We start from the raw sequence: 26,497 nt of genomic DNA, 5'->3' as shown, positions 1-26,497 counted from the left end.
GTTTTACTGATAATTGACTCTTTTAACTGTTATTTTTCCCAAACACTACACTAATTTGGGTTGTTTCCTCTCTTACAGGCCAATGTTATATGCATAGTGTATTCAGTCAACAACAAGAAGTCCATTGAGAAGGTGAGCTCATTTTCTCCCCAAGGTTCCTTACTGTTGATTGATGTTCTGATATCACAGGTGTTTATTTACTTAACAGCATCACACTGGCATATGTGGAACAATGGGAACACATTATGTTGGCCACACCTGTACAATCCACACTGCCAGTTATAACAGGGCGTTATTGTCCTTGTACTGGTTCTCATTTGCTTGTGCAGATGTACCTAATGTAATGGCCCCAGATTGTTTGTGTTTGTTTGGAGTAGGGAAGTAACGATATCAAAATCTCATGGTATTAAGGGCACGGTACAATATTATTGTGGTATATGTAGGGGTGTAACGGTACGTGTGTTTGTATTTAACCGTTTCGGTACGGGGGTTCCGGTTCGGTTCGGAGGTGTACCGAACGAGTTTCCACACAGACATATTAAGTAGCGCAACACACGTTGTGTAAACAATGCACACCGAGGCACAACACACGGCATGCTAGCAGCTAACGGCCTACAATAGACTGATCATACGTCCTCTTTTCCCCGGACATGTCCTCTTTTGCAGAGTTTCCTAAATGCCTCAAATGTCCGGCATTTTGAGTTAGGGTTGCGTGTATTAACAATGTATGTTCAGGGTTAAGAAGGGGTTAAAAACAAAACAAATTGTGAAGGTGTGCGCACGCAGCAGCATTGGTGAGGGAGGGGCAGAGACAGAGAGAGCGAGAGAGTTATGATAAACGCGCATGTGTCGCCAGGCTCTGCTTTGTTCCATAGATTTATCAGATTTAATTTTTTATTATCTATAGCAGGGGTGTCAAAAGTGTGCCCCGGAGGCCATTTGTGGCCCACAGCTAATGTTTTAAAGACCCAAGGCACATTCTAAAAATACTATTAAAATAAACAAAAACACAACAAAAGTGAAATAAAAAAGGTTAAATGTAATTTAGACAAGTTGCAATGTTGACTAATAAAACAAAGCTGTTTTTTTTTTCTTTCAAACTGTCATTGCTCAAAACATAATATTGAATCAAAATAAATGTTATTATGAATTATTGGCCTATCCAAGGTTCCGATTACTTCACATCAAATATTCCATCAAGAAAAATATTTTTGGTGGACGATTTTGCAAATATGGTAAATAAATAACCCAAAAATGTATATTTTGTTGTTTTCTTACTGTACCGAAAATGAACCTAACCGTGACCTCTAAACCGAGGTACGTACCAAACCGAAATTTTTGTGTACCGTTACACCCCTAGGTAAATGTAAAAAAAACCAAAAAAAACTTAAAAATGCCAGAGTGTAAAATGAAGTGGCATGAATGTTTAGGATAACTCATGTACTTACACAAACATAATGCTAAAATGTTGTAATCATATTTATTACTACAAACAAGTGTTTTTAAGTACAAATAATTGTGCGGGAACATCTACTGTGTCTCAACTTTTACTTTCAGAGAAGCAGTTTCCTCTACAGTGGACATTTGTCTTATCAGTTTTGAAAATGCAGTTTCTCAGAAGTTAACTTACATTTGAACGTTTAATAATGTAAATACCTCACAAATTGATATTTAGCTTTGCTGGCTTTATCTTTACGTGTGATGATAGCTTATCAAGTATTTCGATGTGCAGCAGTTGCTTTCCCTCGGCATGGTGGGCGTGCCTTGACAAAGTCTGTTTTGGCTTGGGACACTTAAAACGAACATGGCACGCTTTGTTACCTCCGACACGGCGGCTATGTTTTCAATAGGTTTTGTTTGTCTGTTAGTTAGCAACATAACTTAAAAAGTTATGACCGGATTTTGAAAAAAAACAAAACAATTCCTCTCTCTACTACGCAGTGGAACACACTTCACTTCCTGCTTTCTCTTTCGTGCCACGCCCCCACATTGCGGACTGCGCCGAGCATTCTGGTAGATGTAGTTTTTTTTATCAAACCCGCCAAAGTAAAAGAGACAGAAAAAAACTACACCGAGTTTTCGTTTGATACCGCCAAATAATTGAGAAGATTTTGAAACTGTAATCCCGCGGTATTTACAAAACCGTGACATCCCTAGTTTGAAGTGATTCATTCAATAATGGTGTGCTGTTCTATCCCAGGTTACCAGCCATTGGATTCCCCTCATCAATGACAGAATAGACAAAGACAGCAGGTGGTTGGCGGCAAGCTTCTAATTACCGTATTGACCCAAATATAAAACAACCCCCTTTTTTACATTTATTAAGACAAACTCAGATAACAACTAGTTGTTGATTAATCACCATTGTATTAACGTACCTTTTCTGTTGTTTGCAAACTTGCGAACAACTTTTGAGACACTTTTTTGTTGTTGTGCGGCTGCATCTCTCCAGGTTACTGGTGTATGCGAAAGTTTGGCACCACTTGGTGGTTTTTATTCATAAAATATAAGCCGTATTATAAGACAATTTTCTAAGTGGAAAATACTCTAATACAGGGGTCACCAACGCGGTGCCCGCGGGCACCAGGTAGCCTGTAAGGACCAGATGAGTAGCCCGCTGGCCTGTTCTAAAAATAGCTCAAATAGCAGCACTTACCAGTGAGCTGCCTCTATTTTTAAAATTGTATTTATTTACTAGCAAGCTGGTCTCGCTTTGCTCGACATTTTTAATTCTAAGAGAGACAAAACTCAAATAGAATTTGAAAATCCAAGAAAATATTTTAAAGACTTGGTCTTCACTAACTGACAAAGAAACAGATAACAGATTTGGTGTCTAGTTTAAAGTGTGACATGATTTATTTAAAAATTTGAGAGTTGACTTTTGTATTTTACATGAGTTATTATTTGTAAAAACATGGTGCAAAGTAATTCATGATTTGTTAAAAAATGTTAGTGGCTAGCTAGTTAAAATGGGATATTGTTATTTCACAAGACTGTCTTAATAGTGATCATTTGAAAATGTTCAATTTGAAAAATGTGCACTTAGAGAAAATATAAAAATAAAGTGTTGCATATTGATATTTATCTGTTTCTATATATATTTATTGTGAGAAATCATTAAGATGATCAGTGTTTCCACAAAGATAAATATCATTAATTATTAATAATAACATAGAGTTAAAGGTAAATTGAGCAAATTGGCTATTTCTGGCAATTTATTTAAGTGTGTATCAAAATGGTAGCCCTTCGCATTAATCAGTACCCAAGAAGTAGCTCTTGGTTTCAAAAAGGTTGGTGACCCCTGCTCTAATATATCTGGGTCAGTACGGCAATTTGAAAAGTTTTCTTATCGTCCACATTTTGGTGTACATTATGCCAAAAATCACTGTTTTTAAATTCAAGTTGTGTATTTTTTTTACAGGGTTCCATTGATTCTTGTGGGCAACAAGTCTGACCTGGTGGAGCACAGCAGCATGGAGACCATCCTGCCTATCATGAATCAATACCAGGACATTGAGACGTGTGTGGAGGTAAGAAAACCTCATGACATATAAGACAACCCGCCCACTCTTAATGTTAAGTGAACCACAATGGCAAATAAAGTGTGTAAGGCTGCTGATTGACCTTGTTTCCACGCCACATGGATTAATATCACGGAGACCCACTACTAACACTGTGTTGTTGTCATGGAGGAATATGTCCTCTGTCGCTCTAGTCCTCGTGCTAGATTAGCTTCAAGGACGTGAGTGAGGGCACATGCAAAGTGGAAATAGTCTGGACACTAAGTCATGTGACATATCACTCCAAAGGCATGTCAATCTGCATTGTTTGTTGTTATTAGTCTAGAACAAAAAAAGAAGGGACAAAAAAAGAGATTTCAGAACCTTTAACATACATCAGCAACCTTTCATTTTGAACAGGCAAATTCCCAGATTAAATGAAAATAGCAAAAGTCGTACCAATTTACAAACCCTGTTTCCATATGAGTTGGGAAATTGTGTTAGATGTAAATATAAACGGAATACAATGATTTGCAAATCCTTTTCAACTCATATTCAATTGAATGCACTACAAAGACAAGATATTTGATGTTCAAACTCATAAACTTTTTTTTTTGGCAAATAATAATTAACTTAGAATTTCATGGCTGCAACACGTGCCAAAGTAGTTGGGAAAGGGCATGTTCACCACTGTGTTACATGGCCTTTCTTTTTGACAACACTCAGTAAACGTTTGGGAACTGAGGAGACACATTTTTGAAGCTTCTCAGGTGGAATTCTTTCCCATTCTTCCTTGATGTACAACTTAAGTTGTTCAACAGTCCGGGGGTCTCCCTTGTGCTATTTTAGGCTTCATAATGCGCCACACATTTTCAATGGGAGACAGGTCTGGACTACAGGCAGGCCAGTCTAGTACCCGCACTCTTTTACTATGAAGCCACGTTAATGTAACACGTGGCTTGGCATTGTCTTGCTGAAATAAGCAAACGTTGCTTGGATGGCAACATATGTTGCTCCAAAACTTGTATGTACCTTTCAGTATTAATGGCGCCTTCACAGATGTGTAAGTTACCCATGTCTTGGGCACTAATACACCCCCATACCATCACACATGCTGGCTTTTACACTTTGCGCCTATAGCAATCCGGATGGTTATTTTCCTCTTTGGTCCGGAGGACACGACGTCCACAGTTCCCAAAAACAATTTCAAATGTGGACTCGTCAGACCACAGAACACTTTTCCACTTTGTATCAGTCCATCTTAGATGAGCTCAGGCCCAGCAAAGCAGACGGCGTTTCTGGGTGTTGTTGATAAACGGTTTTCGCCTTTCATAGGAGAGTTTTAACTTGCACTTAAAGATGTAGCGACCAACTGTAGTTACTGACAGTGGGTTTCTGAAGTGTTCCTGAGCTCATGTGGTGATATCCTTTACACACTGATGTCTCTTGTTGATGCAGTACAGCCTGAGGGATCGAAGGTCTTGGGCTTAGCTGCTTACGTGCAGTGATTTCTCCAGATTCTCGGAACCCTTTGATGATATTACGGACCATAGATGGTGAAATCCCCAAATTCCTTGCAATAGCTGGTTGAGAAAGGTTTTTCTTAAACTGTTCAACAATTTGCTCACGCATTTGTTGACAAAGTGGTGACCCTCGCCCCATCCTTGTTTGTGAATGACTGAGCATTTCATGGAATCTACTTTTATACCCAATCATGGCACCCACCTGTTCCCTATTTGCCTGTTCACCTGTGGGATGTTCCAAATAAGTGTTTGATGAGCGTTCCTCAACTTTATCAGTATTTATTGCCACCTTTCCCAACTTCTTTGTCACGTGTTGCTGGCATCAAATTCTAAAGTTAATGATTATTTGCAAAAAAAAAAAAGTTTATCAGTTTGAACATCAAATATATTGTCTTGGTAGCATATTCAACTGAATATGGGTTGAAAATGATTTGCAAATCATTGTATTCCGTTTATATTTACATCTAACACAATTTCCCAACTCATATGGAAACGGGGTTTGTATAAGACTGGAGACAAATACCAGTTTACAAACTTCAGACCGGTTTCTCTACTTCCACAATTTTCTAGAATTATTCAAAACTTGTTTAACAATAGATTGGAGAAATTCATAAATAAAAATGAAACACTCAGACAACTAATACGGATACAGAGCCAACATTTCAACATCAGGGGCATTAATCGAAATAACGGAAGAGATCGTCAATGCAATAGATAGCAAAAAATTAACAAAAGCATTTGACACAATCAAACATAATATCTTAATAAACAAATTAGAACGGTATGGAATCAGAGGGTTGGTTTTGTACTGGGTAAGAAGCGACTTAACCAACAGGAAGCAATACGTAAAGCTCGGCGAACACACGTCTACAAAGCTGAAAATATCTTGTGGCATACCTCAGGGATCAATACTAGGACCAAAATTATTTAATCTTTATATAAACAACATTTGTAAAGTTATAAAGGACCTAGAGTTGGTATTATTTACAGATTATACAACTGTGTTTTGTTCAGGAGAGAAAACACATAATCTAATACAAATAATAACAGAAGAAATGAACAAATTAAAAAGAATATCGTTGAATCTCAGTAAAACTAAAATAATGCTATTTGGTAACAGTAGAAGAGAAAGTCAAACACAAATACAAATAGACGGAGTAGACATTGAAAGGGTAAAGGAAAATAAATTTTTGGGTGTAATAATAGATAATAAAATGAACTGCAAACCTCATGTAAAAAATATACAACAAAGTAGCAAGAAACACGTCAATAATGAATAAAGCAAAATATGTTCTGGACCTAAAATCTCTTCATATTCTCTACTGCTCACTAATGTTACATATCTGAGTTATTGTGTAGAAATTTGGGGAAACAACAACAAATGTACACTTCATTCACTAACTGTGTTCCAAAAAAGATCAATTAGAATAATACATAATGTTGGATATAGAGAACATACAAACCTTTTTTTTTATTGAATCACAAGCGGTAGAAAATGGATGGATAATGGAAAAATAATTGAAATGTACCAACTTTGTGCATTTGCAAACAGCTAAAATTATGAACAAATCAAATTCTAACCTGCCCCAGAATGTACAACAATTCTTCTCAACAAAAGAACCTTCTGACCTTAGAGGAAAATCTAATTTAAAACATTTGTATGCACGTACAACACTTAAAACCTTCAGTATATCAGTATGTGGAATTAAATTATGGAATGGATTAAGCAAGGAAATCAAACAAAGCACCAATATGATTCAGTTTAAGAGACTGTTCAAACTACTAGTGTTCACAAAGAATGATTATGATGAACATCTTGAACTTAAAAAAAAAAGGATGATTATTTATGTATTTAATATTTGTTGACTTACTTATGGTATATATATATATATGTATTATTTTATTTATTCACTGTTTCATTACAGAGAACAAGGAAATGGGATAAAATTGCTATGATATGAAAAGGGGTAGGATGAAATAAGCTCGGCTTCTTCCTACTCCTTTTCGGGCGTGCTGTAATGAAACAACTGGAAATATCTGATGCATTACGTTGTATCGTATGCATGTTCCAAATAAACTGAACTGAACTGGCTCCTTTTTGCCAATTGTTACACTAAGCTGTAAATGTCATTCTACCTTGAGATATTTTTGACAGTTCCTTTTTATTTGATTGACAAGTTGAAACTCTTCCCTGCATAGTGCTCCGCCAAAAATCTAAAGAACATCTCAGAGCTCTTCTACTACGCCCAAAAGGCAGTTCTCCACCCGACCGGACCTCTTTACTGTCCAGAGGAGAAGGAGGTGAGTCTGTTTAAATGAAGGATGGTGCCACTGAATTTTTTTTTACACACATGCTTATGTGTACTATGGCTATGAGGTTTTTTTTTCTCTTGGCCTCAGTCTGGACCCCCTCTCCAGGGGCCCAGGCTTAGACTGAATATTTTTTTCCCTCTCAATCCCCCCCCCAGCGTTTACCTGTTTCTCACCTTTTTTGTAATGGCCGCCGGAAGTTGGCAGACCCGTCAGCGATCCTGTTCTGTCTCCCTGTAATGTTTGTCTGCTCTTGAATGGGATTGCGTGATCCTATTCTGTTTCCCTGTAATGTTTGTCTGCTCTTGAATGGGATTATGTGATCCTGTTCTGTCTCCCTGTAATGTTTGTCTGCTTTTGAATGGGATTGTGTGATCCTGTTCTGTCTCCCTGTAATGTTTGTCTGCTCTTGAATGGGATTGTGCTGAAAATCTTAATTTCCCCCCGGGGATGAATAAAGTATTTCTGATTCTGATTCCTGATTATAAAAATTAGCTGATTTTACACTAACGCACATGTTGTTGTTTTTTTTGTCTTAAAGCTGAAGCCATCGTGCATTAAGTCTTTAACTAGAATCTTCAAAGTGTCCGACCTGGACAACGACGGCATCTTGAATGACAATGAGCTCAACTTCTTTCAGGTAATGCTTTTTACTTACTGTAAGCCATGTGCATGCCATGACAGTTTATATAATAACTTCCGGTATCTTATGATAAAGAAAAAAATATATAAATCCAATCCAATCATTATATATCACGATACACAGTTATGTTCATAATAATAGCAATGTGTTTTAAAAAGGTGAGTAAACCTCAAAATTCTTCAAATAATCTGTATTTTAATGAACACAAATGCATTGGGGACACTGCACATTCTATTTCACAGCCAGAAAATTGGAAAAAAGTAATTGAATTCGATAATATTTTACCGAAAGTCAATAAATATAAAACAAAAAAATAGGAGTGCTGGCATATTTCTTTACAAAACTCAAATGTACTGTATAAACTAAGAAAGGCTTGCATATTCAACTTTATTGAGAATCATTAACTAATATTTAGTTGCATAGCCACGGTTTCTGATAACTGCTTCACATCTGTGGCACATGGAGTCGACCAACTTCTGGCACCGGTCAACATGTATTGCAGCCCAGGACAATTGTACTACGTTCCACAATTCCTCTGCATTTCTTGGTTTTGCCTCATGAACAGCATTCTTTATGTCAGCCCACAAGTTTTCAATGGGATTAAGGTCCGGGGATTGTGCTGTCCACTCCATTACTTGAATTCTGTTTGTCTGAAACCATGACTTTGCTCGCTTGCTGGTGTGTTTGGGGTCATTGTCTTGTTGAAACACCCATTTCAAGGGCATTTCCTCTTCAGCATACAACAACATGACTTCTTCCAGTATTCTGATGTACTCAAACTGATCCATGATCCCTGGTACACGATAAATAGGACCAACACCATAGCACGAGAAACATCCCTATATCATGATGCTTGCACCACTGTCTTCACTGAGTACTGGGGCTTGAATTCAGTGTTTGCAGGACGTCTGACAAAACTGTCTGTGGCCCTTAGACCCAAAAAGAACAATCTTACTCTCATCAGTCCCCAAATATTACGCCATTTCTTTTTAGGCCAGTCAATGTGTTCTTTGGCAAATTGTAACCGCTTCAGCACACGTCTTTTTTTTAACAATGGGACTTTGCTGGGGCTTCTTGCTGGTAGCTTGGCTTCACATAGACATGGTCTGATTGTTACAGTACTCACAGGCCATCTTAGATCTTCTTTGATCCTCCTGGAGGTGATCATTGGCTGAGCCTTTGCCATTTTGGCTATTCTCCCATCCATTCCAATAGTCGTTTTTCTTTTTCTTCCTCGCCTTTCTGGTTTTGGCTGTCATTTTAAAGCGTTTGATATCATTTTAGCTGAACAGCCTCTAATTTTCTGCACTTCTTTATAGGTTTTCCCCTCTTTTAATTATTTCTTAATCAAAGAACGCTCTTCTTCTGAACAGTGTCTGGAACGACTCATTTGACTCTGTTTTTCAAGGACAAATGCATAACCAGCATATGCAGCGTCAGTTGCCTTGATCCTTAAATAAAGGCCACCTGTTTAACACCTTTTCTTTCCACATAATCAATGACCTCACTAATGAAACTCAGCACTGTTATTTTTTTGCTATTTTCAGTTTCACGGAATCAGCAGCATGCACGTCATGTCTGTTGGTTTTCTATACCTTTACTAAACATTCTAGAAACTTACTTGCAGTGTAGAAGTTGAAATTCTAACAAAAACAGCGATTTATCTTGCTAGTGATGTGGGACTGCTATTATTTTGAACACAACTGTATAATGATTCTAATAACTCAGTGCTTCATCTTGATCCCATTGGGTCATGTAAAAAGTCCAAACATTGTCTGGATTTGTGTTTTAATGCAGAGAACGTGCTTCAACACGCCACTGGCGCCGCAGGCTTTAGAGGACGTTAAAAATGTGGTCAGAAGGAACATGGCTGATGGAGTCAAGGACAACGGGCTCACGCTGAAAGGTCAGCCATTGTCTCAGTCATTGATGATCACTTTGTTCACTGAACTCATTTCCCCCTCATTTCTGTCCACAGGCTTTTTGTTCCTGCACACCCTCTTCATACAGCGCGGTCGACACGAGACCACCTGGACCGTGCTCAGGAGGTTTGGTTACGATGACGACCTGGAGCTTACGCAAGAATATCTCTTCCCTGTGTAAGTCTTAGTGCAGGAAAATGTTATTCCATGTAGGCGAATTTATGTGATTATTTCTGTGGGTTCATTTTGACGTCTGTCTTACAGAGTCAAGATCCCTCCGGACTGTACAACAGAGCTGAACCACAACGCTTACCTCTTTCTTCAGAGCGTCTTTGACAAACACGACAAGGTGAGTGTAAGCCTGTTAATTGTAACATATCTGATTAAGTTGTTCATTTGCTCAACTGCAGAGAATATCAGACATTTTTGCACCTTTTCGTTATAGGTCTAAAATAACATTCCCAATGTAAAAATGATAAATAATACAAACCGTGTTTTCTGGACTATAAGCAGCTACTTTTTTTCTTCCAAGCTTTGAACCCTGCGGCCTATACAAAGGTGTGGCTAATCGATGGATTTTTCTATGCTAACAGCTAAATTATAGATTGGATTAGGCAAATAAATCAGACATTGTACTAATATGAGCCAGTTAAAGAAACCGTTAAAACTCAGTGTTTACAAAGTACAATGAGGAGTAATCCCGACAAACATCTTAAAATGTATTAAAAAAGGAGAAACTCTTACTCACCTCATAAAGAATAAATAAAGACATCAATGACTTTTCTCTTTTGTTTGATCAGCCGTTTTAATAATAATAATAATGAATTATGAACGCACTTTACATTTGTTAAAATCTCAAAGTGCTACAAAGTATAAAAAAATAGAAAAGAAAAAAAAGAAAATAGAAAGTTAGAATATATAATCATGAAAAAAAAAAACTAGATAAAACAGAAACATAGATAAAATACAAATAAAAACATGAGAGCACTGGATAAAACAGATAAGGCAGGGGTCACCAACGTGGTGCCCGCGGGTACCAGGTAGCCCGTAAGGACCAGATGAGTAGCCCGCTGGCCTGTTCTAAAAATAGCTCAAATAGCAGCACTTACCAGTGAGCTGCCTCTATTTTTTAAATTGTATTTATTTACTAGCAAGCTGGTCCCGCTTTGCTCGACATTTTTAATTCTAAGAGAGACAAAACTCAAATAGAATTTGAAAATCCGAGAAAATATTTTAAAGACTTGGTCATCACTTGTTTAAATAAATTCATTAATTTTTTTACTTTGCTTCTTGTAACAACCTTAAAAATGATTTTAGGATTTGTAAACACATATACCTTTTTACCTTTTAAATTCTTTCCTCTTCTTTCCTGACAATTTAAATCAATGTTCAAGTAAATTTATTTTTTTTATTGTAAAGAATAATAAATACATTTTAATTTAATTCTTCATTTTAGCTTCTGTTTTTTCGACGAAGAATATTTGTGAAATATTTCTTCAAACTTATTATGATTAAAATTCAAAAAATTATTCTGGCAAACCTAGAAAATCTGTAGAATCAAATTTAAATCTTATTTCAAAGTCTTTTGAATTTCTTTTAAAATTTTTGTTCTGGAAAATCTAGAAGAAATAATGATTTGTCTTTGTTAGAAATATAGCTTGGTCCATCCATCCATCCATCCATTTTCTACCGCTTATTCCCTTTGTGGTCGCGGGGGCGCTGGAGTCTATCTCAGCTACAATCGGGCGGAAGGCGGGGTACACCCTGGACAAGTCGCCACCTCATCGCTTGGTCCAATTTGTTATATATTCTAGCAAAGTGTAGATTGGATTTTAACCTATTTAAAACATGTCATCAAAATTCTAAAATTAATCTTAATCAGGAAAAATGACTAATGATGTTCCATAAATTCTTTTTTTAATTTTTTAAAAAAGATTCGAATTAGCTAGTTTTTCTCTTCTTTTTTTGGTTGAATTTTGAATTTTAAAGAGTCGAAATTGAAGATAAACTATGTTTCAAAATGTAATTGTCATTTTTTTTCGTGTTTTCTCCTCTTTTAAACCGTTCAATTAAGTGTAAATATCATTAATTATTAATGATAACATAGAGTTAAAGGTAAATTGAGCAAATTGGCTATTTCTGGCAATTTATTTAAGTGTGTATCAAACTGGTAGCCCTTCGCATTAATCAGTACCCAAGAAGTAGCTCTTGGTTTCAAAAAGGTTGGTGACCCCTGAGATAAGGCAAGCAGTGCATTTAAAAACAAGAAGGCAGAGAAATTAGATAAAAGCTGTGCAAAAAAGGTGGGTTTTTAGTCCCTTCTTAAAATGGTTTTACTGCCGTGTTACAAGCACCGTTTGGAAACAATTAGGTATGTAAATAAACATTTACAAAAACTTTCTATGTAAATATCTCAATCCACAACGTATCAGTGTATATATATCTGCGGTTTGTAGTCCAGTATGAAAAAAACCTATTTTTTCTTCTTCTAAGATTCAGTGGGTGTGGCTTATATAGGGTATTTGCGGGGTCTTAAAAAGTCTTAAATCCAACAATTTGAATTCAAGGCCTTAAAACGTCTACAATTCTTCTAAAATCTCATACAAGGTCTTAAATACGAGGTCTTAAAAATCTATTAACGTTACTTTTATTTAAAACATGCATACATTTCCATCTTGCTTTTAAATGTTTCTATTTTTAAGGAGGCTATAACGTAACTACAAAATGGAACTAAACTAGCTGTAGCTGCTCGAACGGAATTTAATGAGCACCACCGTGTGTTGTCATAGCTTAGCATAGCAGCGGAGAAAGTCCACAGCAAAGCCAAATGACTTGCACAAGATGGGTAAGTGCAAGTTCAACGATTTGTGTCTCCAGAACGATCAATTTAATGCATGCTTGAAGCCGGTGGATGGAAACGTACAAAGTGTTTAGGACCCGGATGTGAAGCAATCGAGGAGGGTAGCGTTTGTAAACATGGCGGTGAAAGTGAATGGAATGATAATGTAAAAGTCAAAAATCCGGGATAAGTGAAACGCTACAAACACTATGCAATTATACAAGGATCAACTTAACACCCCCAAAAGTGTGTTATGTGGGTAGTTTTTAATTTTCCTGAAGGAATCAATAAAGTTCTATCTATCTAGTAAAGTGGCGCCAATTGCCGAAGGAGATCAATATGAGATCTCAAGTAGTGAACTCATACTATTACATACAGTAAGTACACACTCATTTCTCCATGGAGTGTATTCACAGCTGTAAAACTATAAAAAACATAATTCTCATATTATTTCTGTTATGTATAGGGTTGGGTATCGAGTATCATATCGATTGGAACCGGGACTAACTTTCCGATTCTCCCGGAATCGTTCAAAAGTTTAAATTTCGATTCCTAGTTTCGATACCCAGTCCGCCGACCGGAAAAAAAGAATACATCCGCCGACCGGAAGAAGAAGCCGCTGAACACCAACGAAGAAGCGCCCACCGCCGGAAGTGTTAGCATAGCCGAGCCTATGTAGCCGAGCGAGTCAGTCAAGCATGGATAGCGGGCGTCGGCGGTCGAAAGTGTGGCTTTATTTTACTAAAAAAAATGAAATATCGGCGAAATATAACACGTGCGACAGGACTGTTTCGTGCTTAGGAGGGTGCACGTCGAACATGATGAAGCACCTCCGAGTTCATGAAGTACAAATATATGCATGTCCCGTCTTCGACGCGCTGCGCCGACCGTCCTCCTGCTGTCAGATCTCGCTTTCTCCTATTTATGCCTTCAAGCTTCTTCCACACCCAGCGAACGTGTGTTTTCCACAGCAGGAGACACTATCTGTCCAGAACGCTCACGCATCCTGCCTGAGAAGGCGGATATGGTCATTCTCCTAAACAAGAACTGTCTCTGATTTTATACTGTACCTGCTGCTAATCTGGACTGGGTTTTGCAAGTTGTTTCTTATTGTTTATTTGCTTTTCTGCACCAGGTTAGCCCATCAGTGGGAGCACGGTAACATGTTTAAGTACCTGCAGCATCATACACTTGTGTGTGTAAATGTGTTTTCATGAGGTTTTCAAAAATAAAGCTCTCTTGAGGAAAGTGTACCCCTGTGAAAATGTATTTAAAATATTTATATTCAAGTTCATAGATTTGATATTTATATTCTAGTTGAAAACAGCCCTGTGAGGAATTTATAGTAAAGTTCATAAAAAGTTATTAGAATTAAAATTGATGGAGAATGTCAGACTATTTCATTCAGAAAGACTGTATGTAGTTAGCTAGCTCATTTAAAATATCCAAAACTTTTTTTTGATCCTGCCTCTTAAAAGAATCGAGAATCGTCATGAATCGGAATCGAAACAAAGAATCGGAATTGGAGTAGGAATCGTTCGAATTCAAACGATACCCAACCCTAGTTATGTATTCCTATAATTTCATGTTAGCTTCTCATGCCTAATCTTTTAGTGTTTACTCTGTTTATGGTTGGGTGAGGAAAGCAAGGACAAATGTAATCTTGTCATGCTTACATATAATCTAGCCCTTATTTGTTAGCAGTACGTTTTCAAAAAAGTCACAGAAACAGGTAAAGATGCATCTATACACAGCAGATACAAAATGAGCTGAGCAAATTTGAATGCTATCCACATTATTCGCATCCAAATTATGTTTGAGGCTTGACAGCCATAATCGCCTTCTTTCTTTTTAGACAATCGCTCCGTCAGCTCTGTTTTTCACAACTTTGTGCAGATACAGTAGAAGTACTGTAGATGTTTTAATCTGTTTGCTCAATTCTGACAGGCCAAAAAAATACTGCAAAAGTTAACCATTTCGCTTTAGCACAGATGCTAATTGTATTTTTGTACTTTCCTCCATCATTGCGGACGTTCTGGTTGTTTCATGAAAAGCACACTATGATACTATTCTAAATGTGATTAATGGCTGTTATGATTGCTAATATTGTTTTCAATGAGTTTACAAAAGTGAGGCTTCTGGTATATTTAGTTAGTTCAACCATTTTGTTTTCCAATTTGAAAGAGCAGTGAATTAATTCGTATACCGTACAGTTAATTCTGACCCTCTCTTTTTCCTTCATGCCTTTGTACTTTTTTTGTCCGTATGACTGTGAAATGGTCTCAAATTATATTCATTATGGTCTTAAAAAAGTCTTAAATTTGATTTATTGAAACCTGCAGAGACCCTCTTATATACTGGAGCAGCTTATAGTCTGGAAAGTACGGGTAAATGATAAACATGGTTGTTATATATATATATATATATATATATGTATATATATATATATATATAGCTTAATGTTATAATTAGAGATGTCCGATAAAGGCTTTTTTGCCGATATCCGATATTCCGATATTGTCCAACTCTTAATTATCGATGCTGATATCAACCGATACCGATATATACAGTCGTGGAATTAACACATTACTATGCCTAATTTTGTTGTGATGCCGCGCTGGATGCATTAAACAATGTAACAAGGTTTTCCAAAATAAATCAACTCAAGTTATGGAAAAAAAATGCCAACATGGCACTGCCATATTTATTATTGAAGTCACAAAGTGCATTATTTTTTTTTAACATGCCTCAAAACAGCAGCTTGGAATTTGGGACATGCTCTCCCTGAGAGAGCATGAGGGGGTTGAGGTGGGGTGGGGGGTGTATATTGTAGCGACCTGGAAGAGTTAGTGCTGCAAGGGGTTCTAGGTATTTGTTGTGTTTATGTTGTGTTACGGTGCGGATGTTCTCCCGAAATGCGTTTGTCATTCTTGTTTGGTGTGGGTTCACAGTGTGTCGCATATTTGTAACAGTGTTAAAGTTGTTTTTACGTACACCCTCAGTGTGACCTGTATGGTTGTTGACCAAGTATGCGTGGCATTCACTTGTGTGTGTGAAAAGCCGTAGATATTATGTGATTGGGCCGGCACGCATCTGCAGTGCCTTTAAGGCACGCCCCCAATATTGTTGTCTGGGTGGAAATTGGGAGAAATCCGAGAGAATGGTTGCCCCGGGAGATTCTCGGGAGGGGCACTGAAATTCGGGAGTTTCCCGGGAAAATCGGGAGGGTTGGCAAGGATGACTGGGAGACGCAACTGCTCTGTACTTCTCCCTACGCCCGTGTACCACTCCGTACAGCGGCGTTTTAAAAAGTCACAAATTTTACTTTTTGAAAGCGATACTGATCATTTCCGATATTACATTTTAAAGCATTTATCGGCCGATAATATCGGACATTTCTAGTTATAATGTATATTTTATACTGTTTGTTTAATCAACTATGATTAATTACACTCAAATATTTAACTTATAAACACTTGTCTACAAATGTGTCTATACATCTAAAAATCATAATCATTTCTTACATGTTTATCAGATTACTAACTTCAAGAAGGCAATTCTGCCATTTTTTTGTAATGCTTTTTTTTTCTGCTTTGTCCGGTCATGTTGCCTTATGTACTTTATACTGAAGTTGAGACGTGTGTGTGTGTGTGTGTGTGTGTGAACTCAGGACAGGGATTGTGCGCTATCGCCAGAGGAAGTCAAGGACCTGTTCAAAGTGTTTCCCTACATGCCGTGGGGTCCTGACGTCAACAACACCGTGTGCACTAATGACCAGGGATGGATCACATACCAGGGATACCTCTCCCAGTGGACGTGAGTCTCGACTTGATCCCTTTTATATGTGACCCGTGCATTGTGCTGCTACTTACACACTTGTCACCCAGGTTGACGACCTACCTCGACGTCCAGCGGAGTTTGGAGTATTTGGGCTACCTGGGTTACTCCATCATCTATGAGCAGGAGTCCCAAGCAGCTGCGATAACAGGTTGCCGCTCCATGGTTGTTACACAATGCGTAGACACACGTACATACACGTGGCTGGTCTGAATGGAAATGGTTCTTTCAGTGACACGCAACAAGCGCATTGACCTGCAGAAGAAACAGACTCAGCGCAGCGTCTTTCGCTGCAACGTCTTGGGGGCCCGAGCCAGCGGGAAGAGTGGCTTCTTACAAGCCTTCTTGGGCAAGAACCTCCAGGTTAGTTCATCTGTCCATGCAAACTCTTATCAAAACATGCAGTACAGCTGAAATTCTTGTTCCTGCAATCTGAATTTAAGTAAGTGGGAACTCCACAAAGTACATATAATACAGTAATAAACATGAATGGTCAGAAATAGTTATTTTCCAAGTACTGACCAGTGGGCCACCTTTCAGAGTTCACGGCCAGAACAGTATGTCTTCCTGTGAGACATATCCAGCTTATCTGTCCTGTTGATATTTTTAGACTTTGTGTTTTGTCACCACAGCGACAGAGGCGGATCAGGGAAGACCACAAGTCCCTTTATGCCATCAGCACCACTTATGTGTACGGTCAAGAGAAGTACTTGCTGGTAGGTAACATTACACAAAGGTGTGTCCCGATACGGCTTGTTCACATCCGATACAATACCGATATTGGAGCTTTGAGATATCAGAACAAAGCATAGTAGATAGGGATGATGTTTGATAAGAAATGATCGAGTTCGAGCCTATTATCGAATCCTCTTATCGAACCCATTCCTTATCGATTCTCTTACCGAGTCCAGATAGGTTTTTGTATTTGGAAAAAAACACAATATTTGGTTTAACAAAAGCTCACTTTTATTTTATAAGAAAAACGTAAAAAATATTGACTGTTACCCCCTTAAAAAAATAAAATAAATAAATATTGACTGTTGTTACCCTAAGTATATAAAGTGGGATTTTTCAGAAAAACAAAAACCGTATTTCCTTGAATTGGCGCAGGGAATATAGTATTCGCACGTCTAGAATTACTGCCGGGTCAAACTCGTTTCTCAAAATAATTAACGCATGCTTGGCCTTACCGCCGGTTCATTATTAACGCCGGATCAAATTCGTTTCGCAAAATATTAATTTTATTATCGCATGTCTATAATTTTCGCCGGGTCAAACTCGTTTCGCAAAATATTTAGCATATGGCTAGAACATCTGCCGGGTCAAATTCGTTACGTCACGAGTGACGCTTTACCTGTCCTCATTTTCAAAATGGAGGAAGCTGCTTTCAGTAGTTTGCAATCGCACAAAGGAAAAAAGATAAAGAGCTATTCAGTAGGATTTAAGGTCCAAGCTATTGAATACCGGTACAGTATGCTAAAAAGAACAATAAGCAGCTATGTTTTATTAATATACCGTATCTGCGTGTGTCAAATACTGTATGAGTCATTAAACCTCCTGGTGGTAGAGGGCGCTGCCGCGCTAGTGATCCTTCTTGCGACTTCCGGTACTGCAGAAGAAGTGACAACACGCAGCAAGAGATTTTTTTTTTTTTTTTTCTCTCGCCTGACCTTTTACTTTTAACAAGGAGGATTACATACCGGTATCTAAAATAAAACAGTTTTCTAAACTGGACTTTCAATCGAAGCAGGAGGTAATAATTAAAGGAATATCTCAATCGAGACAGAGAGACTTTTAAAACTGAAGAAAGAAAATAAGGAAGACTTCTATAAACAAGTTATCGATGCTTTTGGTCAGAAGGAGCTGCAAATGGACTCCATTTATAAGTACAGGTAAGACCATAATAACGTTTTTTTTTATTAAATGTGCTTTTCATGATGGTATGCTTACATCACACTCAAAGCGCACGCCTAAATTTACCGCATTCCTTTTGGTAAACGCCGGAGTGAGAAGAGGTTTTAAAATAATTACCGCATGCACGGCCATCCCGCCGGCTTCCGGTAAACGCCGGAGTGACAGGAGGTTTTAAATTAATTAACGCCCCTGCGGCTATTCAAGGAAATACGGTATATACAGTAACACAAAAACAAGCTGTCTCTGTGATCACTATAGGTGTATAAATAATAATATAGTGTTAAATAAAATCAGTCCCTTGGGCACAAAACTGAAAATAATACAGCTCTCCAAAAAAAGAACCAACTCTTTTTCTTGACTATAGTGGTCTCGATAACGGGTACCGGTTCTCAAAAAGGGATTCGAGTCTGAGGACTCGGTTCTTTTCTTATCGAACAACCGGGAAAATCGGTTTCGAGTATCATCCCTAACAGTAGATACTTTTTTTATTTTGTACATCTAGCTTGATTGGCAACACTTAATTGCCCCCCTATATTTGCTCAATATGTTGAAAAATAAAGTAAATGCTAGTGCCATTATATTGACATAATGATATGCGCTCGACATGATTTTTTTTTTTTCATGCTTGAAGTAAGAAATGATTACTTTAAAAAAGTAGTTTTATACTTGTGAGTGTTGATGACACAGCTTTGCAACAGTTGATATTCTAGTTTCAAGCATGTTTTACTCAATATAGGTCATCAAATCTCAGCAACAAGCTGTAATATCTTACTGAGATCACTTAGGACCAAAACCCTTAAAACGAGTAAAACACTCTAACATAAAATCTGCTTAGTGAGAAGAATTATCTTATCAGACAGAAAATAAGCAAATATCACCCTTATTTGAGATATTTAATCTTACTTAGATTTCAGTTTTTGCAGTGTAGAAAATGGGTGGATTGATAGCTTGTGTCCTTAGCTGTTATGTAGCTGCTAGTTGCTGGTAGCCTATAGCCTTCCATGTTTACTTTTTGTAAATGACTTCACTAAAATACAAGGAAAGATTCAACTTGTTCTCATTGGAGGTAGGGCTGGCCGATATATCGAGTTTGTAAGATATATCGATATATTTTTAAACAAGATATGAATTAAGAAAATATCGTAATATCAATATAATTGTTTCACGTTAAAATGACCAAACGCCGCTAATTTGTTGTGTTCCTTGTTCTCCCCCGCTCCCCCTCCATGGGCTACTAAACCCCTCCCCTTCATCCCTCCAAGACGGGCTTGCATGTATAAGAACGTCCATGATTGGTTGGTTGTTTACTATGATAAGTCATGATTAGTTAGGGACAAGCCAATCAGAGGCAAGATAGGGCGGGTCATCAAACCAGGAAAGGAAATCACAACGTGCCTGCCTGCAAATGTATTTTTTTTATCTGAGTTTGAGACATTTTGTATTATTTGCACAGCTATGTTGTTTATTTTACGTAGAAATTATATTTTTCTATTTTATTTATGTGATGTAATTCTGTGCTACTTAAAACAGTTTCTTTTCTGTGCTGTTAATACTAGAGATGTCCGATAATATCGGACTGCCGATATTATCGGCCGATAAATGCTTTAAAATGTAATATCGGAAATTATCGGTATTGGTTTCAAAATGATCAGTATCGATTTCAAAAAGTTAAATTCATGACTTTTTAAAACGCCTTCTCCTTACGTACACGGACGTAGGGAGAAGTACAGAGCGCCAATAAACCTTAAAGGCACTGCCTTTGCGTGCCGGCCCAATCACATAATATCTACGGCTTTTCACACACACAAGTGAATGCAAGGCATACTTGGTCAACAGCCATACAGGTCACACTGAGGGTGGCCGTATAAACAACTTTAACACTGTTACAAATATGCACCACACTGTGAACCCACACCAAACAAGAATGACAAACACATTTCGGGAGAACATCCGCACCGTAACACAACATAAACACAACAGAACAAATACCCAGAACCCCTTGCAGCACTAACTCTTCCGGGACGCTACAATATACACCCCCCATACCCTCCACCTCAACCCCGCCCACCTCAACCTCCTCATGCTCTCTCAGGGAGAGCATGTCCCAAATTCTAAGCTGCTGTTTTGAGACATGTTAAAAAAAATAATGCACTTTGTGACTTCAATAATAAATATGGCAGTGCCATGTTGGCATTTTTTTTCCATAACTTGAGTTGATTTATTTTGAAAAACCTTGTTACATTGTTTAATGCTTCCCGCGGGGCATCACAACAAAATTAGGCATAATAATGTATTAATTCCACAACTGTATTTATCGGTATCGGTTGATATCGGAATCGGTAATTAAGAGTTGGACAATATCGGATATCGGCAAAAAAAGCCATTATCGGACATCTCTAGTTAATACCCATCTTGCCTAACTGGGTTAATAAAAGTGTTTACAGTACAGTTGTCATTCACTTCAATTTCACTGAATATCGCTCAAAAATGAATATCTTTATATGTATACTTTCACCGAAAAATATATCGAATATCGAGTTTAAGTAAAAAAATATCGAGATATACTTTTTCGTCCATATCGCCCTGCCCTAATTGGAGGAGATTTGTTAGATGTTAACTGCTTTGCTCAAGTAAGCACGCTGCTTATAGCAAATATTTTACATGCAAGCTGATACTTATTTGTTTTGCTAATATTGGATCAGGAAATCCCTAATTAAAAGCCTTACTTGGACCCCGACTTAAACAAGTTGAAAAACTTATTCGGGTGTTACCATTTAGTGGTCAATTGTACGGAATATGTACTGTACTGTGCAATCTACTAATAATACGTTTCAATCAATGAATCAAAACTGTATGAGATATTTTGCTAAATGTCCTCTCTGGTCTGCAGCTCCACGAGATGATGCCAGATTTGGACTTCCTGTCCGAGGTCGACCTCGCCTGCGACGTGGTCTGCCTAATCTACGACGTCAACGACCCGCATTCTTTTGAGTACTGCGCCAAAATGTACAAGGTACGTGCGGTGTTAGTGAGACTCTCCACAACAACGCGCAGCCCTTTCAGTTGCACTCTTCTTCTTGTTGGCAGCAATCCTTGATGGACAGCAAGACGCCGTGCGTGGTGATAGCCGCCAAGTCGGACCTGCACGAGGTGCGGCAGAACTACTCCCTCTCTCCGCACGAGTTCTGCCGCAAGCACAAGCTGCACCCTCCCCAGCCATTCACGTGCAACACCACAGATGCGCCCAGCAAAGACCTCTACACCAGACTCACCACCATGGCCATGTACCCGTGAGTGTCTCAGCCTCGCCTCCAAACAGTCTAATACACCACAGTCTACACACTTTTTACACGCTGCGTGCTGCAAAGATAATATTTTGGTACTTTTAGTTTTGTAGAAAGGCTAAAACCACGATACTACAGACTATATTAGAGACTTTCTTTTGTCCTTTAGGGTAAATTCTAGGGATGTCCGATAATGGCTTTTTGCCAATATTCCGATATTGTCCAACTCTTTAATTACCGATACCGATATCAACCGATACCGATATCAACCGATATATACAGTCGTGGAATTAACACATTATTATGTCTAATTTGGACAACCAGGTATGGTGAAGATAAGGTACTTTTTCAAAAATTTGTAAAATAAGATAAATAAATTAAAAACATTTTCTTGAATAAAAAAGAAAGTACAACAATATAAAAACAGTTACATAGAAACTAGTAATGAATGAAAATGAGTAAAATTAACTGTTAAAGGTTAGTACTATTAGTGGACCAGCAGCACGCACAATCATGTGTGCTTACGGACTGTATCCCTTGCAGACTGTATTGATATATATTGATATATAATGTAGGAACCAGAATATTAATAACAGAAAAAAACAACCCTTTTGTGTGAATGAGGAGGGAGTTTTTTTTGGGTTGGTGCATTAATTGTAAGTGTATCTTGTGTTTTTTATGTTGATTTAATTTAAAAAAAAAACACACAAAAAAAACGATACCGATAATAAAAAAAACCATACCGATAATTTCCAATATTACATTTTAACGCATTTATCGGCCGATAATATCGGCCTCCCTAGTAAATTCCCTCTATTTTTGTCCAAAGGCAAAGACTTTTTCCAAGAGGGTTTTTTCTTGTAAATACTTTTTTATACCCCTGGGGGAAAAAATGCCCAATACAGGAACTAAAAGATGAAAAAGTCCTCAGGGAGTGAAGAGTAGGGTTGTAACAAATATTCAATATATTGACTTATATTCCTAAAATGTAACTACCGTAATTTCCGGACTATAAGCCGCACCAGCTAAATTTAGGGGAACATACAGATTGCTCCATATATAAGCCGCACCCGACTATAAGCCGCAGGGTTTTGATGTGTAATTAGCGTAGTATATAGGGGTTCCTGCTACCACGGAGGGGATTGTCGGGACAGAGATGACCGTTTGGGAACGCAAAGCGTCCCATTTATTAACAATAAATCTTTCAATCAAACTTTCACATCTTTGACATGGCGAACAGCATTCGTGCAGAGTACAAATAATACAACGGTGCAAAGTAATACAAAGTGCTCGCCTGTACGTTATCAAAATAACCAGCCTACCGGTATATGAAAAGTCAGTCTTTAATCATTGTGTCATCGTCTTCCTCCTGCGTACTAAAACCACCGAAATCCTCTTCGTCGGTGTCGGAGAAGAACAGGCCGTAAATAAGCCGCACCGTTGTATAAGCCGCAGGGACCAGAACGAGGGGGAAAAGTAGCGGCTTATAGTCCGGAAATTACGGTACATCGATCTGTACTCGGCAAGTTCTAGAAGATAGGTATCGATCCAACATTGTTTTAAAAGGCAATATATTGATAATAGAAATTGATTTAAGACTGACAGACTTTATATGAAGTCTGTCACTTTTATTGATAAGCACGTTAAACGTGCCTCAAGTCGACGCCATCAGTCATCAAAACAACAATGAGCGATACCTACGGTGGCCAAGGAAGGTCACAACAAATGCAAATGCCACGGGACAATATCATAAATTACAACAACAACATTCAGCTGTAAAAGCCACGACAAATACAAATGCCACAATTATAGTAACACAATAATATAAAGCCGCAACACAACTAGGCCTGGGCCGATAACAAACTTTGCTCGACGATATATTGACCTACAAATTATTGCCGATAAACGTCATTATATTTTTGAAACCAAATGAACCACTGATGTAATAATAATACATTATAATAATTAGGGATGTCCGATAATGGCTTTTTGCAGATATCCGATATTCCGATATTGTCCAACTCTTTAATTACCGATACCGATATCAACCGATATATACAGTCGTGGAATTAACACATTATTATGCCTAATTTGGACAACCAGGTATGGTGAAGATAAGGTTCTTTTTAAAAAAATTAGTTAAATAAGATAAATAAATTAAAAACATTTTCTTGAATAAAAAAGAAAGTAAAACAATATAAAAACAGTTACATAGAAACTAGTAATGAATGAAAATGAGTAAAATTAACTGTTAAAGGTTAGTACTATTAGTGGACCAGCAGCACGCACAATCATGTGTGCTTACGGACTGTATCCCTTGCAGACTGTATTGATATATATTGATATATAATGTAGGAAGCAGAATATTAATAACAGAAAGAAACAACCCTTTTGTGTGAATGAGTGTAAATGGGGGGAGGGAGGTTTTTTGGGTTGGTGCACTAATTGTAAGTGTATCTTGTGTTTTTTATGTTGATTTAATTAAAAAAAAAAACAAAAAAAACGATACCGATAATAAAAAAACCGATACCGATAATTTCCGATATTACATTTTAACGCATATATCGGCCGATAATATCGGCCATCTCTAATAATAATGCAAGTAATTATTTTCAAATGCAATAAACTCGTATTTCTCGTATATTTTCAGTTCAGTTTAGTTTCAGTTTATTTGGAACATGCATACGATACAATGTAACTCATCACATATTTCCAGTTGTTTCATTACAGCACGTCCGAAAAGGAGTAGGAAGAAGCCGACCTTATTTAATCCCACCCCTTTTCATACCATAGCAATTTTATCCAATTTCCTTGTTCTCCGTAACAGAACAGTAAACAAATAGATAATAAATAAATAATATACCATAGTAAGAAAACAAATATTAAATACATAAATAATGTCTCAATAAAAAAAAGGTTCAACTTTAATATTGTAATTGAAATATAAGATTTTCAATCTTCAAGCTAAATAAAACAAATAACAATAAAATATACTTGCTCTTGAATAAAAATCCCAACCAAGAGCAATACAATATGTTAAGGAGGGGGTTGGGGACCCTCAACAATACAGTTGTACATGACTTAAATGACAATCAAGTTAGGACTAGAGATGTCCGATAATGGCTTTTTTGCCGATATCTGATATTCCGATATTGTCCAACTCTTAATTACCGATTCCGATATCAACCGATATATACAGTCGTGGAATTAACACATTATTATGCCTAATTTTGTTGTGATGCCCCGCTGGATGCATTAAACAATGTAACAAGGTTTTCCAACATAAATCAACTCAAGTTATGGAAAAAAAAATGCCAACATGGCACTGCCATATTTATTATTGAAGTCACAAAGTGCATTATTTTTTTTAACATGCCTCAAAACAGCAGCCTGGAATTTGGGACATGCATGAGGAGGTTGAGGTGGGCGGGTTTGAGGTGGGAGGGGGGTGTATATTGTAGCGTCCCGAAAGAGTTAGTGCTGCAAGGGTTTCTGGGTATTTGTTCTGTTGTGTTTATGTTGTGTTACGGTGCGGATGTTCTCCCGAAATGTGTTTGTCATTCTTGTTTGGTGCGGGTTCACAGTGTGGCGCATATTTGTAACAGTGTTAAAGTTGTTTATACGGCCACCCCAAGTGTGACCTGTATGGCTGTTGATCAAGTATGCCTTGCATTCACTTATGTGTGTGTGAAAAGCCGCATATATTATGCAACTGGGCCGGCACGCTGTTTGTATGGAGGGAAAGCGGACGCGACGACAGGTTGTAGAGGACGCTAAAGGCACCCCAATAATGTTGTCCGGGTGGAAATCGTGAGAATGGTTGTCCCGGGAGATTTTCGGGAGGGGCACTGAAATTCAGGAGTCTCCTGGGAAAATTGGGAGGTTGAAACCGATACCGATAATTTCCGATATTACATTTTAAAGCATTTATCTCTAACTGTGGTAGCCTCTAACTGATATGTCCGCCATGTTTTTATTTATTTTAAAAATTTAAAAAAGATTTTATTAATCAATCCAACACAATAATACAATTCCAAAAGCAAACCCGGCCCAGCAACATTCAGCATAGCAATCAACAGAGCAATTGAGAGGACACACAAACATGACACAAAACAATCCAAAAGTAGTCAAACAAAAATGAATGATATCAACAACGGTATCAATATTAATAATAATTCCAACATAGCAGTGATTAGAAATCCCTCGTTGACATTATCATCACAGCCATTTATAAAAAACAAAAACATTTATAAAAAGAACAATAGTGTGACAGTGACTTACACTTGCATCACATCTCATAAGCTTGACAACACATTGTGTCCAATATTTTACACAAAGATCAAATAAGTCATATTTTAGGTTCATTTAATAGTTAAAGCACATTTAAATAATGTATCCCATATTCCAATATACGACTCATTGTTATCTCAACTAAATGCAGTTTTTTCTACTGATATCACATCTCCATATATCCATGTTTGATGGATGCCAACAGCTGATCACTGTGATCCAACTCAAATTATTTGTGCTCATTGATCAGGATGATGTCATCGCCCCCAGCCCTAATATACATTGTAGGCTAATAAGCCAGAACTCCTAGACCTAAACAAGGTTGTGGGATCGATACAAGTACACATCATTATCACAGGAGGTTGCAATGGATATTGTGATATAGATGTTAAGCCGTATCGCCTATCCCTGATATTGTAGGTGACAAAACAAATA

At 37.6% G+C, this 26,497-nt stretch overlaps 1 protein-coding gene across 1 annotated transcript in view; it reads left to right on the top strand.

The window, feature by feature from the left end:
• Window positions 1–26,497, top strand: part of LOC133642915 (mitochondrial Rho GTPase 1-A-like) — a 35,184-nt gene that overhangs the window by 8,343 nt on the left and 344 nt on the right. Inside the window, exons 5-18 of the mRNA XM_062037332.1 lie at window positions 79–132; window positions 2,201–2,253; window positions 3,422–3,530; window positions 7,223–7,324; window positions 7,875–7,973; window positions 9,774–9,882; window positions 9,955–10,075; window positions 10,163–10,247; window positions 16,408–16,553; window positions 16,625–16,725; window positions 16,807–16,937; window positions 17,207–17,290; window positions 21,379–21,501; window positions 21,576–21,778. Coding sequence (XP_061893316.1) covers window positions 79–132; window positions 2,201–2,253; window positions 3,422–3,530; window positions 7,223–7,324; window positions 7,875–7,973; window positions 9,774–9,882; window positions 9,955–10,075; window positions 10,163–10,247; window positions 16,408–16,553; window positions 16,625–16,725; window positions 16,807–16,937; window positions 17,207–17,290; window positions 21,379–21,501; window positions 21,576–21,778 — 1,520 coding nt within the window. The remainder of the gene's footprint in view (window positions 1–78; window positions 133–2,200; window positions 2,254–3,421; window positions 3,531–7,222; window positions 7,325–7,874; window positions 7,974–9,773; window positions 9,883–9,954; window positions 10,076–10,162; window positions 10,248–16,407; window positions 16,554–16,624; window positions 16,726–16,806; window positions 16,938–17,206; window positions 17,291–21,378; window positions 21,502–21,575; window positions 21,779–26,497) is intronic.

The sequence above is a fragment of the Entelurus aequoreus genome, linkage group LG25, assembly GCF_033978785.1.
Source record: "Entelurus aequoreus isolate RoL-2023_Sb linkage group LG25, RoL_Eaeq_v1.1, whole genome shotgun sequence".
Lineage (NCBI taxonomy): Eukaryota > Metazoa > Chordata > Actinopteri > Syngnathiformes > Syngnathidae > Entelurus > Entelurus aequoreus.
This window is presented reverse-complemented; position numbering and strand designations above follow the sequence as displayed.